We start from the raw sequence: 18,530 nt of genomic DNA, 5'->3' as shown, positions 1-18,530 counted from the left end.
TTTTGCGCAAACCAATCTATATACGCTTATTGCGATTTTTTAAACCAAAAATATGTAGAAGAATACGTGTCGGCCTAAACTGAGGAAAAAATGTGTTTTTTTTTTTTTAAATTGGGATATTTATTAGAGCAAAAAGTAAAAAATATTGTGTTTTTTTCAAAATTGTCGCTCTTCTTTTGTTTATAGCGCAAAAAATAAAAACCGCAGAGGTGATCAAATACCACCAAAAGCTCTATTTGTGGTAAAAAAAAAAGGACGTCAATTTTGTTTGGGTGCAGCATCGCACAACTGCGCAATTGTCAGTTAAAGAGACGCAGTGCGAATCGCAAAACATGCTCTGTTCATTCAGCACCAAATCTTCCAGGGCTGAAGCGGTTAAAATAGCCACCTCTGACCACAGATGCATTAGGACTTTAGAAGATTACTTCAAAATGGCTCTTTTAAAGGTATGGTTCAAAGTTTCCATTATTAGATTATAAGTATTCCATTATAGATTCTGTCTCATTTTCCATTTAATGCCTTCAGCACTTACCTTGGACTCGCCCTAGTAATTCCCTCCTTAACCAGATTGCTATTGCTTTGTGATAGCATATCTTATGTATAGAATTAGGTGTGCAGCAGAAGAAAAAGCTGCCTTCTGAAATAAATGTCTCTGTGAAATTTTTGTTTTGGGAGCCTAGCGGAGCAGACATGCATTGTTAGAGCTCCGCACCGCTGAGGAGAGAAGAGAAGGACAAAGCGGAGCCTGCAGGCTCAAAAGGTATCCATTTGAACCTTTTTGCCCCAGGGAACAAACTGTGAAAGTTTGGGCAGGAAATATGGTACTGGGAGGAAACCGTGGCAGAAATAAAAATCACCTCACAAAGAGCTCACAGGCACTCACTGCAACTAAAGCAGCTCCAGTCACCTCACAAGATACAGCATCAGGGCGCTCTCACAGACAGAAAATGTCACAGCAAGACTCTCCATTTGAGTCAGATACAGAACAAATCCTCTCACAAACTTCTCCACAAGCCTCCTCAACATCCCCAGAAATATTATTACAATTTGAAAAGATGCTTCATAAGGCTTTAAAACAAACCTCAGACCAAATAACAAAAAGCCTAACCAAAGAAATAAGAGAGCTGGGAAACCGCACCGCAGCCCTAGAAATAAAAATGGATGAAATTGAAATTACAACCCAAGTAAATATAACAGAATTGGAACAATTAAAAGAAGAAAATTTAATACTTAAAACTAAGCTCGAAGATTACGAAAATAGAGCCAGACGTTCAAACTTGCGCATAAGGGGAATACCTGAAACTGTGACAGACCCGCAATCTACTATTACTGCTCTATTACAAGAACTAAAGCCAGATATCCCTATTGAACGTTTAGAACTGGACAGAGTACACAGAGCCCTCACAGCCAAAAAGAAAGATGGACCCCCACGTGATATAATCACAAAATTTCATTATTACAGAACGAAAGAACAAATACTAATTGCTGCAAGAGAAAAAAAGGAACTTAATTTTCAAGGACACAATTATCAAATTTTTGCTGACCTATCCCAACTTACTATTACTAAAAGACGATCCATGAAACCCCAACTAATGGAACTGCAACGCCACAACATTATGTATCAATGGGGCTTCCCCTTTTCAGTCAGATTTAACTACCAAGGTACAATTTACAGAAGCAGATCAGCAGATGAACTACAACAAACCCTTTTAAAATTAAATCTGACAGAACCCACAAGCAGCAACTCTCCCACACGCAGAAGAATGGCATCATCTTCACCTTCAGGCAGCACTCAGAAAATTTCAGAACAAAATGGGAATCATCATTCTCACAAAAGAGGCCGTTATGCCACATCATCCATGGACCAAGAAGATTCAATGGACTGACATCCTAATTCCTGATATCTCTCATTTATTATACTAAGAGATGGTTCTCTATAAAAAACCTGTATTTATAACTGAATGTAACTACATTCTGATAGTCACACACTGTGTGGGATCATGTTACATTCCAGTTATATTTCTTATTACTTCTGATTCATATAGCCTTAGAATATATAAGTGAAATAAGGAAATTCTTGTTCAGTTATATATTATCAGGTAATAACAATAGATTTATTACTTTTTAGGACAAATATGTTCAATAATCCAGAAGTAATGGGAGCTTTTTCTTTCTTTTCTTAAAACAAATATATTATTACCTAACTAGTTCCTAGAACTATGTTTTTGTTTATTCTAATCTGAAGCAATACAACCTCAATTTTATGAGTTAACATATCTAAACAGTTACATATGAATAAAATATGTAATTGTTTACTCTAAAAGGGTTAAAATCCCAAAATAATTCAAACTATCTTCATCAATACCAAAGTTATTAACAGTACCTTTCTAACTGAATTATTTAGCCTAGGGCAAGACTAACCATATACAACCACCCTGGAATAAATAATTTCAACAAAAACTATATTCTGCACTCCAATTAATGAAACATCATTTTGATGTCTTTTGACATAGCACTTCTCTCCTGTAAGCGGAAGATCCGTGTACCCCCATTAGCCCTCCTCATTCTCCCAACCATATTATGTGGGAGTGTGACGAAGGCACTTATTCCCCTGAGAGAGATATTTATTCTCTTTCACGGGTAAATTGTGATTACTTGCAAAAAATAATTTATACAATGTATCATCTAATCTCATATATTTTTTGTTTACTCTTTACTCCAGAATTCACTGGTTTCTTTTCTATCTATTCATCTCTTCAGTCCACACAGGTTGATCTGCACAGTCAGCTCTGCATAACAAAAAGTAAGTCAAAACTATTTGATCTGTTGCCATGGCACCACTGAATATACTTTCCCTGAATGTTCAGGGAATAAATGTCCCTCAAAAAAGGACCAAAGCCTTCCGTACTTTCCATAACAAGAAGGCTCACATAGTATGCCTCCAAGAAACACACTTCACCAAAGATTCTACTCCAAAATATATTTCTCCTTTTTATCAACAAATTTACACGGCTTCTGCCTGTACCAAACAAAGGGGTACTCTAATTGCATTTCACCGATCCACACCATTCACCTTATCATCAGAAATTAAAGACCCAGAAGGTAGATACCTGATACTCATGGGTTATATAATGGATACAGCAATCACGGTGATTTCCTACTACGCTCCTAACAAACAACCTACACCATTCCTCTCACATATATTACAAGTGATTAATACACACAAAATAGGAACAGTGATAATGTGTGGGGATTCGAACCAGGTCCTCCTCCCATTTCTAGATAAATCACCTTTTACACCATCCAAAATAACCTCTAGATTACCTTTTTCTCAACTTCTTTCCAAATACAATCTGGTAGATTCGTGGAGAGAAAGTAACTCAATGAAAAAGAAATTCACTTATTTCTCGCACCCTCATCAAACCTTCACCAGAATAGATCATATTTTTCTAACAATAGGAATGATACCAGAAATTATTGCATCAGATATAATTCCGATTCCGTGGTCTGACCATAATGCAGTATACACTACTATAGCCTCAGCCATACCAAAAGCGCATGACCCAACGTGGTACTTACCGGACATAATGCTCAAACACCCACTACATCAGATGGCCATTGAACAAGCTTTAAAGGAATACATATCAATTAATAATACAACAGACATCTCCCCAATAACACTGTAGGAAGCTCATAAGCCTGTCTTGCGTGGTACAATACAAAGACAAATGGCACTATTTAAACGGGAACGCAAAAATCTAGCAAAAAAACTAGAACTCAATTTTAATGCAGCCTACATATCATTTCAAGATAATCCATCTCAGAGTACAAAATCTCATCTGGAAAAATCTAGATTGGAATACGATCTATTTCTCACTGAGTCAGTTGATAAATCCCTCAAACGCTCCAAACACAATTTCTACATGAATACAAACAAACCAGGTACATATTTGGCTCGGGCATTAAATTCAACTAACAAATCTTTCAAACCAATACGTTTGAAATTATCAAAAAATGTTTACACTTGTAATCCAGTTAAAATAGTCCATAAATTTCACCCACATCTCGCAACTTTATACAAGACAAACAATGAATTTAATCCTACAGAGGCTGAATCCTTCTTCTCAAAAATAACCTTACCTGAGTTATCTCAGAATCAAAAAAGCAGTTTGGATGAGCCTATAACTATAGATGAAGTTGCTAACGCCATAAAAGACCTAAAACTTAACAAAAGACCAGGCCCAGACGGCTACTCGGCTTTATGCTATAAAACATTCTCAGAAATACTCTCTCCCATTCTCACTGAAACTTTTAACAAACTTCTAGATGGACATTCTTTTCGGCAAGAAACACTAATGGCAATTGTTTGTATGATCACAAAACCCCTTTCTGATGATACTTCCTGTGTGAATTATCGGCCTATCTCTCTGTTAAACCTCGATATTAAATTATTAGCAAAAATAATAGCAACACGCCTCAATAGCATTATAGGAAAATTAATACATAGAGATCAAGTAGGCTTCATGCCAAATAGACAGGCAGGCGATAATATACGCAGGGCAGTGTTATTGGCACATATTGCTAAAAAACGGAAAATCCCTTTATGTTTTCTATCTCTCGATATTAAGAGGGCATTTGACACAGTATCCTGGCAATATATGCAATATTCATTACAAAAATGGGGTTTTGGACCCCACTTTTTAACATGGATCAAAGCATTATATAATAAACCCAAAGCCTATATAAAATATGCTGGATACAAATCTGAAGCCTTTAATATCAAAAGAGGTACCCGACAGGGTTGCCCATTATCTCCCTTATTATTTGCCCTTATACTCGAACCCATGGCCCAATACATCAGAACAAACCAAACTATAACTGGCATTGAAGTAGGAGGTATTACACACAAATTATGTATATTTGCAGACGATATATTACTTTTTCTATCATCACCACAGGTCTCTGGTCCTAACTTAATACCAGCTCTTGATGGATTTGCAGCCCTATCCGGCCTTATGATTAATCCTAAGAAATGCCTAGTGCTTAATATTTCACTCACAAACATGGAATTGATCCCGGCTAGGGCTGCACTCCCATTCACATGGGCAGAAAAATCAATCCCATATCTTGGAATTCATTTAACAGCATCTCATTCTGACTTATTCTTAAACAATTATCCTCCTGTATTAAGACAGATCACAAATCTAATAAAACAATGGTCGCAACTTCCTTTATCCTGGATAGGGAAGATTAATGCAATCAAAATGACTATTCTATCCAAATTGCTTTATCTATTCAGAGTCCTCCCTATTCCAATTCCTTCCTATTTTTTGAGAATAGTACAAAAAAGAGCAACTTCGTTTATATGGGGCTCTTCTAAACCACGTATACCTATACACACACTACATCTTCCCAAAAATAAAGGAGGCCTGGGATACCCTAATTTTACTAACTACTACAGAGCAGCACATTTGGCCAGCCTGTCCAAATACCATGCAAAACAGGAAATCCCATTATGGGTATTTATAGAGGCTTCAGAAAATGACCCTCTATTAATATCAAATTTATTATGGCTTGATCCTAAAGACCGCTTTAAAATTCATAATCCCATAACTAAACACTTCTTATCTCTCTGGGATAAACTAAAAACCAAATATCAGTTACAATCTCCACACAATCCTCTCCTTTCTTTTATCAGAAATCCGGCCTTTTATCCGGCATGGATCTACCCAAATTCTTTTAAAGCTTGGACAACATCAGGCATTCAGACACTAAATGACTTCATAGCATCTAAATCATTCCTTTCATTCCCATCGCTTAGAGAAAAATATGATCTACCAAACTCTGAGATATTTAGATATCTCCAAATCAAAAATTTCTATACACCATTCCTAAAGGGGGATACACCATTATCCCAATTATCCATTTTTGAATCAATCTGTACAAAAGATCCATTTGCTAAAGGTACAATTTCATCACTTTATAATCAATTATATGGAGTAGCAAATCTTAATAGACCCTCTTACGTTCAGAGGTGGGAGGAGGACCTGGGACGAACTTTAGAAGACACGGACTGGTCTAACATATGGCTCACATCTAAGTCATCTTCACCCAACATCTTAGCACTGGAGACAAATTATAAAGTCCTAACTCGCTGGTACCTTGTACCCACTAGAGTGGCAAAATATTCACCTAATACCTCAGCTCTTTGTTTTCGAGGATGCCCAGAAATAGGCACATATTTACACATTTGGTGGACGTGCCCAGTAATCCAAACCTTCTGGAAGGAAGTCTTCGTGATTGCATCTAAAATAACTTTACTTAATCTAAAACCGGAATGGTTAACACTCTCTCAATTCAAACTTATGATCCAACTAATAACGGCTGCAAAACAAACAGTGGCCAAGGCATGGAAATCTCCTACATTGGTACTAGCAGAAACAATTCACAGAATGAATAATACAATGTCCCATGCTAAGATGGTAGCCATCGATCAAAATCAAATTCCAAAATTTGAAAAACTTTGGCATCCTTGGATAAAACAACAGTTCCTGTCAAACTTCAATGACTCTGTCCTGTTGCCATGGTAACAGATTAAATGACTTACAGAGACACCCATTCTAAGGCTTCAAAGAGAACTAAAAAGAATAATAAACTGACGAGCAGGACAACCTTGTGGACCATACCTCTACCTTTCAACCCTTTTTCTTCTTTCTCTTTCCTTTTCTCCACCTTACGATTAAAGCTCATTATCAGAATTTATTTGACCTATATACACTCTACTTGTAAACAATATGTATAGTAGGTATAAATCATTTAAATACCTACAAAAGTAACTAAGGAAATGATATATATCTTTAATTTAGGTTTACGTGAACCCAATCTTTAATATTTGAAATTTCATGATATTTACCTATATAAACCCTACTGTAAAATAATGAGCTTACTTTATATATCCTTGTAAACTTACTTTATGTATCTTTATAACATTGTATACTCAATAAACTTCTTTTGACAAGGAAATTTTTGTTTTGTTTTTCTGAATGATGATTTAAAGTTGAACTCCAGGTACAGAAAAAAACATATTTACTTAGCTATTATGCTGTAACTTGAGCATCAATGGCACCCTTTAAAGCAGCATTCAACTCAACACACCCCAACCCATGTTTTTTTCCCTCTTATCTGTGGTACTATGTTCTCTTCAAAACACATACTCATGCACAAAATAAAAACCAGCCTTGTTGCACTGTGATCCATTGTTTGGGTGCCATACAGGGTGTCTTGTGCCACCAACTTCGTCTTCTTCAGCTGCCTCTTCTGGGTGCAGGCAGTCAGCTCTGACGACATGCTGGACCTGCCCCCAGTCTGCTCGTCCGACTGCTCTGTGTGCGGATTCTGCAGCCTCTTGGGAGATGTTATGGAAGTATCCCTGGAGGCTACAAGACCAGGTACAGGTCATTCTGGCCTAGGTCAGAATGATGGGGGTGGGCAGGACCAAATATTTTAAAATAGAAAAAAATTATACTTTTAGAACAATTCTGCTTGGGGAGGGAGACAGTGTTAAAACAGAACTAACTTCCTGTCACGTAATAAAAGTTTAAGATAAGAAACTGGGACTCTTAACACCTAGGAAACAGAAAAACTTTCCTAGGAAGCAGTACAACCTGCGGCCACATTTGGAGATTCCAGGTGAGTCATGTGACTCAGGAGCATTTGTAACACCATGGAAAACTGATCCATGTGGTGATCCAGTTCATTCAATCTGGAAAAAATATTACCAAAAAGCTTTGTGAAAACCATTGCTCCCATGAGGTGTTCAAATAACTCCATAATCAATGGAATTGGATAGGCATTCTTAATCGTGAACCGATTGTGACCCCTATATTCAATACAAGGTCTCAGTTCACCACTCTTCTTCTTCACAAAGAAGAAACTAGCACCAGCAGGAGACGAGGATTTGCGGATAAAACCTCGAGAAAGCGCATCTGCAACATACTCCTCCACGGCCTTAGCCTCCAAGACCGACAAAGGGTAAACCCGGCCACAAGGGGGTATGGCACCAGGTTGAAGGTCAACAACAGGTCAGTACAGTAGAAAGTAGCAGAACGATCATCCAGACCAGAATCCTATGTATCACACTTTGATAGGAAAATAGCCAGCTACAGTATGTGTTTCAATATGTTGACAAAAAAGGTTTCCATTTATCAGACTTATGGAGCAACTTACCTGTATAGCTGGAAGCCAGCACACTTTCCAGTTTAAGCATCATAGCTTTGAAATCGGTGTCCTGTTGATTACAAGAAAACAACCACACTGATTAATCATTAGCAATGTATCGTAGTACAAGGATAATACTTAAAGTGTACCTAAACCCCAAATTATATACGCTGCAGTGTAAAAGTCCTAAGATGTGGTACCTGGAACAGTTTTCTATTCTATATCTAAGGTTTTTTCCCTATATTTTCACCTGGTGATTCTGCCAGTAACACACATCCTGTTGTAGAGTGACAACGCTTACTAACCCTAATGCATCAAGAACAGGAGAGGACAACAGAAACCTAACCCTCTTCTCTTCTTAATAACATAGATGGGAAGATGGGAAAAGGGGGGGGGGGAGTGGGTAACTGAGAACAGTGTGCCTGACAAAAATCCAGCTTAGAAAGTTATCAGCGAAAAAGAATTCTGGCAAGATCAACAGGTGTTCGCATGTATCAAACAAATCTAGAAAGATACTCTCAATGCTTTATTTAACAGACCAATATAGAACACAGTTCTTTGTTAGGGTTTAAATACCCTTTAAGAAGACAAACGTTCTTTGCATGGAGGATTTGCATCTTTTTAAATAAAAATACACTAGATCATTTCTACTTTTCGTTGTACTGATGGTGATTCTATGGTGTATATGGATTAGACATGACCTCTCTGAGAGGACATACTCTGCAATGTTTCAACACCATGGAGATTTGTTTCATACACTTCTGTACCCCATTTTCTTGTTTCACCTGCCAAGTTTCCAACATTGCCTACAACTCGTTATTTTTTTGTTCCCTGTCACATTCCTTTACTGAGAGTCCAATGTTTCTCAGGAAGGAGGCGTGAACCGGTAAGCATACTTTATATGGCCTGTTTCTTCTACAAGATGGTCTGCCACTTAGTGGTTGATTTACTAAAGGCTGTTCGCTTTGTAAGGAAAGCTACACTTTGAACTTGTGCCAGAGCTTAGCAAATTTGGTGATGTTTCACTTTGCAAAGAATATCCAATAACATAAAAGGGAAGGGTTTGCACATGATTGGATGATGGAAATCAAAGTTTCACTTTATTCACTAGGCTCTGGGGCAAACTCCCTTGCAAAATGCAACTTCCCATGCAAAGTGAACACTCCATTTGCCTATAGTAAATCAACCCCTAAGTTTCTACCTAAACTATATATCCTGCCATGCTGAGCCCCCAATATTGTAATCAACTGGCTTTGGGCTTATGTAAATGGACAAATGCTACTTGTTTCCAAGTATTCTTCTTGCATTTGCAATAGGTTTGAGACACGTCTGAGGTCATTCATAGTTTATTGACAGGTGCATGTTTGCTACAGTTGACGCCCTTCTGCATTCTAAGATTCATCTAACCATTAGCCTGATGCATTTTCTGATATATGCTCCTCAATTCAGGCGCTTACCCTAATTGGAAGTTACTTTTTGATTTAAGAGGCCATTACTCAAGTGCAGGTTTCTCAAACAGGATTTTTTCCTGCCCCCTGCAGTCTCATATGCAAATAGCTTGAAAGCAGAATGAGGTGGTGGCGGGGAGGTCCTTCTATAATTAAAGGCAATTCCCTACAATGCCTTAGCATACATTTCTCCATTTTCATATGTCCATTTTTACAAAATCATAATGTCGCATAGTATTCCAAAGTTATGAGCTATTACGTGGTTGAAACAATTCAGATTATTGTTTCAAAATCATATTCTACTAAAGGTATTACATACAGGAGAAAATTATCTGGCTAAATGGAAAAATAGTAAAAAAAGTAAATGTAACCAATTACACCATTACTACATGCCGTGTAGTAGGGTGAAGCTCCCCTTTGGCCCCCATATGGCTTTTCTCCTCTCTTTGGACACATAGTTGCACTTACATATTTTACATACAGCATTGCTTGCAAAATAGGTATCATTGGTCAAAATCGATTTTTCTAAACAGAATTGGAAAGGTATCTGGGGAAGGTATAGACCTCTCTACATTGCTTTATGGCAGGGCCGCCGTTAAAAGGTCACATGGCTTTATAAAAAACATCATTATCCTAAATAACACATGTGCATTGAGCCTTTTAACTTATAAGGCTTTCAGACAGGAAACCTTATTGAGATTTGACTAACTGTACTTTCTAAATAAATAAATAAAATACACAATACACAAATAGAATAACAACAATGAAACATTAACAAAGTTAAATAAAACAGAAAATGGCTATTTATGCATTATTTAGTGAAATGTGTTGTATAAATGACTGTCTCTAACTCACTCTCAAGCTCCAAGCTGACAGCTTATCAATATCCTGCTGTGATGTTAATGACAATGCATCACTTAGCAGACATGTACCAGATAATCAACACAAGGAACTGAGGAAGCATGTAGGAAGGAGTAGTTATTCCTAGATAGTTTCCTAATGTTTCATTATGCTTCGTAACCATTTTACCATTGCATTTGTTTTCTGCACCTGAAAATAAGTAATGACCATGAAATAATACTTTTATCAACTGATACTATATGCAGAAAGGTGCAGATCTACTCAATTTGGAGGAGACATTCTCTGTATTTCCAGTGTTTTGTTTGATTTTATTTTAATGTTATGATGTTGCCATATGTGACACATAAAGCAATTCATACTAAATGCATCTGAAGTCGTATTGCATTAGCCATCGACATAAACCCAAGATACATCATTTTGTTTAATTGTTAAAAAAAAAAAAAACAGTGGTTATCAAATACCATCTCTCTCAAAAAAACGATATAAAAGTAATTTGAGTACAGTGTGGTATGTCTCAGTATTTGTCATTCAAACTGAAAAATGGCCTGGTAATGAAGGGGTATATACAGGCTAGCACTCAAGTGGTAAATGGATGTATTGCATTAATGTGCGTCTTTCATGCTCATCTTGCGTTCAGCTTTACGTCTAAAATAGCTCTTGCTATCAATCAATATGAGACTTGCCTCTATTGTATATCAACTTGGCAAGATAGGGGATACAGACTCAGGGGCGGCCCGTCCATTAAGGGCGCACAGGCACCCCCCCCGTCATCCGTCATCTCCCCTATCCATGTGTCTGGCCCCTTTCAGGACAACGGACCATGGATTCCAATGTGGAGGGGTCATTTTTTTGAAGCACCTATTAGAGCTTATGGCACTAATAGGCTTCAATATAGGGTGGGCTCGGGTTGCAGAGAGTGCGCTTCAATCCCTCCCAGGTGTGTTACAACAGTGAATGAATATTCGCTGTTGTAACACTGATCGTCCTCCCGGCCAATCAGGAAGCGGGCTTTGACACCGGTCACCCGTTTGAATAAAAGGACAGGCGATCCTATTGGACGCCTAGGAGGAGGAGGGGAGGAGCTGGAAGCTGCCATGGAGGACAGGACTTGGAGCCACTATACGCTGCCTGCCACGCGCCGCTATGGAGGCCAGGGCTCGGAGTCCAACCAAGCCGCTGCATGCTGCCTGTGACCCGCCACGATGGGGCAAGTGCCAGACGTGCCGCTTGGGGGGGGGGCAGGTAGTTGTGTGCCGCTCGGGAGGGGTAGTTGTGTGTGTGCCGCTCGGGGAAGGGGGGGTAGTTATGTGATGCTTGGGGGGAGGGTTGTATGTTTGCCGTCGCCCCCCCCCCCCCAAAAAAAAAGAAAAAACACCAGCCGCCACTGTACAGACTAGAAATTACTGCATCTTTCTGAGCAAAAAGTTACCACGCAGCCATTTCTGCTGCCACCAAGCATTATCTACACGTATGTCTCAGTTGTCTATGTATGCACAGCCAAATCTGACCTAACCACCTGGTGCTCTGAGCAACTTGTGAACTGTAGATGTCATATTGCACTTGTACACGGGCACTTCTTCTAACAAGACTACCTGCCATCTTCACCATCTCCTCACCATGCCTTCTCTGCTCTACTCTTTCAGGTAACTGAACTGATCTTCCCTGCAACACAAAAGTCGCTCTACCTGTCTGCGATTTCCCACCTGACTCTTCATACCCTCTGGTAACTGCACTGATCTTCCCTGCAACACAAAAGTCGCTCTACCTGTCTGTGATTTCCCACTTGACTCTTCATACTCTCTGGTAACTGCAAAGACCCCACTCTTCTCTTAAACACTGGACTACATTGCCTAACTGAACTTTAATTCTGCCTTACTAAGAATTTGAAACTACTGTCTATACTTGTTTGTTTTTGAAAGTGTCACTTATTTTGTATTATGCTGCCCTGAGCAAGATCAAACATCTAACCTTATTCTGTTGCCCCCTCTTGCACTGCAATCTGTCCAGGCCAGCTGGAAAACCCCACCCTCCACAAGCCTGGTTTTATTAGCTTCTAATTGAATCATATTGAATCTTACCCCCCACACCTTCCCACTATAAATGTAGTTAATTTCTTGGGACGGCTGGCAGAGGGTTTAGGCTGGTCACTCCTTGCACAAAGTGTCACGCTGGCAACAAGTGTTCGGCACTTGTACGTGGGCACTTTGATTAAGGCACTACTACACAAAAGTAAGTACAGACATTATTGTTCCACGGCTATTTTGCAGGAAGTTCCTCTTCATTCTCTAACTTTCCTCAGCCTTCCCTCTATTAGCCTGTCCCCACCCTCCAACATGCTCACACTAATCTTTGTTAAAACGTCCTCTCTCCTCAAACTCTCATTTCTTTATCCCCCCTCTCCAGCCCCAAACCTTTACATATCTCCCTCTCTTCTGCCCACTCAATATTACTCCACTAACCACCTCCTACTCATTCTAAGCCCACCCAGTATCACCACGTCCATTCCACCACAGCATCTGCCCTCCTATAAATCTCACTCCCGCCTTACCACCCTCACCCTCCTACTACTCCTAATGTCTGGGGACATCGCACCAAACCCCGGCCCTCCCACACCCAATTCCCAACGCCAAGATTGGTCATCTACCTCCTCCAAAAGTAGTTGTAACTTCAACCTTCTCATCCCAATTCCCCTGATCCCACAAGTCAGCCCCCCTCTTTCATGTGCCCTCTGGAATGCCCGCTCAGTCTTCAACAAACTAGTTTCTGTCAATGACCTTTTCCTCTCCAAATCCCTTGATCTATTTGCTATAACCAAAACCTGGCTCCAGGAATTCGACACTACCTCTCCAGTTGCCCTGTCCCACAGTGGCCTTCTCTGGACTTACTCCACCAGACCCAGTGGACGAAAAGGAGGTCGTGTCAGACTTCTCCTCTCCAGACAATGCACCTTCCAGGTACTTCCCATACCTCCCTCTCTTTCCCCCTGCTCTTTCGAAATGCACTGCATTCGTCTTTTCTCTCCAGCTTGTCTGAGGGTCGCAGTCATTTATCGGCCTCCTGGACCAGTGACACGCTTTCTGGATGACTTCTCTGCATGGCTAACCTATTTTCTCTCGTACGAAGCGCCTGCCTCATCCTAGGTGACTTTAACATTCCAATCAATGTTAATAATGCTACCACTTCTAAACTACTCAACCTAACCTCTTTTAACTTAACACAATGGACACAAACCACCACTCACTCCGATGGCAACACTCTTGTATTCTCCCATTGCTGCACTCCCTGCAATCTCTCTAACACACCCTTTCCTCTCTCTGATCACAACCTTATCCGTTTCACACTCTCCTTGTCTACTACATCCCATGCTGCCAACCCACAAACCACTACCCACAGGAACCTTCGCAACCTCAACCCTTCCCTTCTTCACTCTGCTACTGATGGCCTTTATGACAAAATCGCACCCCTGTCCTGCCCAGACCTAACCACTTCCATCTACAACACCACCTTGTCATCCTCCATAAACGTACTTGCTCCTCTTTCTACACGCATAACCAGGCCCCATCTGCCACAACCCTGGGAAACAGACGACACCAGAAGTCTCAAGAGACACAGCCGTGCTCTTGAGCGAGCATGGCGTAAATCTTAATCCCTGCAAGACTTTACCCTCTACAAATCTGCCCTTCTCAAATACAACTCCTGCCTCCACACTGCTAAACAAACCTCACAACACTCTCATCAAAACCCTCTCATCCAAACCTTGTCAACTCTTTTCTACCCTTAATTCCTTACTTCACCCCCCACTGCCCCCACCCACCAACTTGCTTACCGCTCAACAGATTTCCAACCACTTCAATAGCAAAATCGACACAATTCGCAAGGAGATATCCAGCATTCAAATTCCTCCCCTACCCAACATATCAGGTCCAACACCACACTCAATACTCTCCTCCTTTTGCCCAGTTACCACAGATGAAGTTGATAAACTCCTCTCCATGGCCCACCTCACTACCTGTCCCCTGGACCCTGTCCTCTTTCAATTACTGCGACCACCTTCCCACTCTATCCTCAACTCCCTAACCCACATCTTCAACCTCTCCCTCTCCTCCAGCACCTTTCCTTCCCCGCTCAAACATGCACTGGTTACCCCCATACTAAAAAAATCCCCACTAGACCCCACCTGTTTGAATAACTTAAGACCCATCTCCCTGCTCCCGCTGGCCTCCAAGCTCATCAAACGCTTTGTTCATGACCAAATGAGTCGCTACCTCACGGACAACAACCTTCTTGACCCCCTACAGTCTGGTTTCCGCCCACAACATTCTACTGAAACTGCCCTACTAAAACTCACCAATGACCTAATAACTGCTAAAACCAATGGCCACTACTCCATACTTATACTTTTAGACCTCCATGCTGCCTTTAACACAGTTGACCACCTGCTCCTCCTCAGCAAATTACACTCCCTTGGCCTCCGTGATTCTGCATTATCCTGGTTCTCCTCCTACCTATCTGAGCGCACTTTCAGTGTCACTTACAACTCCATCTCCTCCACTCCCCTTCCTCTTTCTGTTGGGGTACCCCAAGGCTCCGTCCTTGGTCCTCTCCTATTCTCATTCTATACCTCTTCCCTGGGCCAGTTGATAACCTCCCATGGCTTCCAATACCACCTCTATGCCGATGACACACAGATCTATCTCTCCACTCCTGAACTCATACCCTCGATCTCCTCACGGATCTCAAACTTAATGCATGACATATAGGTATGGATGTCACACCACCTCCTCAAACTTAATCTTTCTAAAACTGAGCTTGTTATATTTCCTCCTTCACGGTCCCCCCCTGTGACTTCACCATTAATATCAACAACACAACCATTGGTCCCTCCACACATGCCAGGGTCCTGGATGTAATCCTTGACTCTGACCTCTCCTTCAGCCCCCATATCCAATCACTGGATAAATCCTGCCGCCTTAACCTCTGCAACATCTCCAGAATTTGACCCTTCCTGACTAATGACACCACAAAGCAACCTATTCACTCCTTGATTATTTCCCGCCTTGACTACTGCAACTCTCTCCTTAAAGGCCTACCCTTAAGCAGGCTATCCCCCCTTCAGTCTATTATGAATGCTGCTGCTAGACTAATACACCTCACTAATCGATCCGTGACTGCTGCCCCTTTCTGCCAATCTCTTCACTGGCTTCCCCTACCCCACCGTGTAAAATTCAAAATGCTAACCACAACATACAAGGCCATTCACAACATCGCCCCCAGCTACATCACCAACCTCATCTGCAGATATCACCCAAATTGTCCCCTCTGCTCCTCCTAGGACCTCCTGCTCTCTAGCTCCCTTGTTACCTCCTCCCATGCTCACCTTCAGGACTTCTCTAGAGCCTCTCTCATCCTCTGGAACTCCCTGCCCCAGTATGTTCGATCAGCCCCTACCCTGTCCACCTTTAGGAGATCCCTGAAAACTAATTTATTCAGTGAAGCCTATCCCACACCCACATAACAACTGTCCCTGAGCCACCCCCATCAAATCATTCTCTGCAGCTATTACCTTTTGTACCACCACCCCCTCCCTTTGAATGTAAGCTCTACGAACACGGCCCTCCTGTACCTTTTGTATTGAACTGTACTGTAATTGTGTTGTCCCCCTATACACTGTAAAGCGCTGCGTAAACTGTTGGCGCTATATAAATCGCGTATAATAATAATAATAATAATAATAATATTGCTGTCACACCTGTTGATATGTTGTTTGTGTTATCTGTGTCTCTTGTGCATCATCTTCTTCCTCTGTCGATTCTGTATTACTTTCTTCAGAACAAGATTCAAAGCCATCTTCATAATATTTGTCTGCTATAAGTGGATCTTCTGGAATATCTTTAAAGTATAACAAATACAGCTACTGATTAAAAAAATCTATTCCAACAAAAAGTTGCAAAAACATACACAGTTTATTTTGATTAATAGCTATAAAGTAATAAGATGCTGAAAAGATCAGTTAATAAGACTGAAGATATAGGATGTCAGTTGCTGGGTGTTGAATATGTTTTGTTAACTGAATTATGTTGACTAGGGATGATCTTCGAGTTTGAGTCGAACCCATGTTCGACCGTTCGTCGAATTTCGAAAGTTATGGGCCGTTCGTGACAAATTCGAGTGGCGCGTCACGGACCATAATTGTTGGCTGATGATTGGCCAAGCATGCACTATGACCCACATGCTTGGCCAATCACAGTGCCATAATTGGTGGTTTTGGCCAATTATGGCTCAGGGGATTTAGTACACGCGCCACACTATATAAGGCCGCCTGCGATGCAGCCTTGTGTAGTGTGTTGCGGCAGCGGTGGAGAGATAGACAGAAAGGCAGTGTCATTTGATTTAAGTTAAATAGAGTAGGCAGCTGCACTTACAGTGTATTGTGTATATATATGCATCCTAGGTGTTGTGTGTGTATATATATATATATATATATATATATATATATATATATATATATATATATATATATGCACACACACTGTATTCAGTTTAGCTATATCCGTTCCTCTTATTCTCTTCCTACTGACAGGCAGGTGTTTTTACAGTATTTACAGCTACCTGAAGAAAATTGCTGGTGTTCTTCTGATCCTTTTAGTCCTATTAGCTACAGTATTTACAGTTAGTGTAGTGCGTCCTCTGCACAGTGTGCACCTAAAGCTACCTGAAGAAAATTGGTGGTGTTCTTCTGATCCTATTAGTACCGCAGGCAGCTGCAGTATTTAGTTAGTGTAGTGCATCCTCTACACAGTGTGCACCTAAAGCTACCTAAAGAAAATTGGTGGTGTTCTGATCCTATTAGTACCGCAGGCAGCTGCAGCATTTACAGTTAGTGTAGTGTGTCCTCTGCACAGTGTGCACCTAAAGCTACCTGAAGAAAATTGGTGTTCTTCTGATCCTATTAGTACTAATACTGCAGGCAGCTGCAATATTTACAGTTAGTGTAGTGCGTCTTTTGCACAGTGTGCACCTAAATCTACCTGAAGAAAATTGGTGGTGTTCTTCTGATCCTATTAGTACCGCAGGCAGCTGCAGTATTTACAGTTAGTGTAGTGCGTCCTCTGCACAGTGTGCACCTAAAGCTACCAGAAGAAAATTGGTGGTGTTCTTCTGATCCTATTAGTACCGCAGGCAGCTGCAGTATTTACAGTTAGTGTAGTGCATCCTCTGCACAGTGTGCACCTAAAGCTACTTGAAGAAAATTGGTGGTGTTCTTCTGATCCTATTAGTACCGCAGGCAGCTGCAGTATTTACAGTTAGTGTAGTGCGTTCTCTGCACATTGTGCACCTAAAGCTACCTGAAGAAAATTGGTGGTGTTCTTCTGATCCTATTAGTACCGCAGGCAGCTGCAGTATTTACAGTTAGTGTAGTGCTTCCTCTGCACAGTGTGCACCTAAAGCTACCTGAAGAAAATTGGTGGTGTTCTGATCCTATTAATACCACAGGCAGGCAGCTACAGTATTTACAGTTAATGTACTGTGTCCTCTGCACAGTGTGCACCTAAAGCTACCTGAAGAAAATTGCTGGTGTTCTTCTGATCCTATTAGTACCGCAGGTAGCTGCAGTATTTACAGTTAGTGTAGTGAGGCCTCTGCACAGTGTGCACCTAAAGCTACCTAAAGAAAATTGGTGGTGTACTTCTGATCCTATTAGTACCGCAGGCAGCTGCAGAATTTACAGTTAGTGTACTGTGTCCTCTGCACAGTGTGCACCTAAAGCTACCTGAATAAAATTGGTGGTGTTCTTCTGATCCTATTAGTACCACAGGCAGGCAGCTGCAGTATTTACAGTTAGTGTACTGCCTCCTCTGCACAGTGTGCACCTAAAGCTACCTGAAGACAATTGCTGTTGTTCTGATCCTATTAATACCACAGGCAGGCAGCTACAGTATTTAGTTAGTGTACTGTTTCCTCTGCACACTGTGCACCTAAAGCTACCTGAAGAAAAATGGTGGT

At 40.8% G+C, this 18,530-nt stretch overlaps 1 protein-coding gene across 2 annotated transcripts in view; it reads right to left on the bottom strand.

Annotated features, from left to right (window-relative positions):
- Positions 1-18,530, bottom strand: part of NEK11 (NIMA related kinase 11) — a 505,456-nt gene that overhangs the window by 97,042 nt on the left and 389,884 nt on the right. For both annotated transcript variants that reach the window (XM_073630337.1, XM_073630339.1), the window contains exons 13-14: positions 16,276-16,415; positions 8,227-8,287 (exon numbers count right to left, since the gene is read on the bottom strand). In XM_073630337.1, coding sequence (XP_073486438.1) covers positions 8,227-8,287; positions 16,276-16,415 — 201 coding nt within the window. The remainder of the gene's footprint in view (positions 1-8,226; positions 8,288-16,275; positions 16,416-18,530) is intronic.

This window comes from Aquarana catesbeiana, linkage group LG05, assembly GCF_042186555.1.
Source record: "Aquarana catesbeiana isolate 2022-GZ linkage group LG05, ASM4218655v1, whole genome shotgun sequence".
Lineage (NCBI taxonomy): Eukaryota > Metazoa > Chordata > Amphibia > Anura > Ranidae > Aquarana > Aquarana catesbeiana.
Note: the sequence above shows the minus strand (reverse complement) of the source record. Positions and strands in the feature narration are given on the sequence as shown.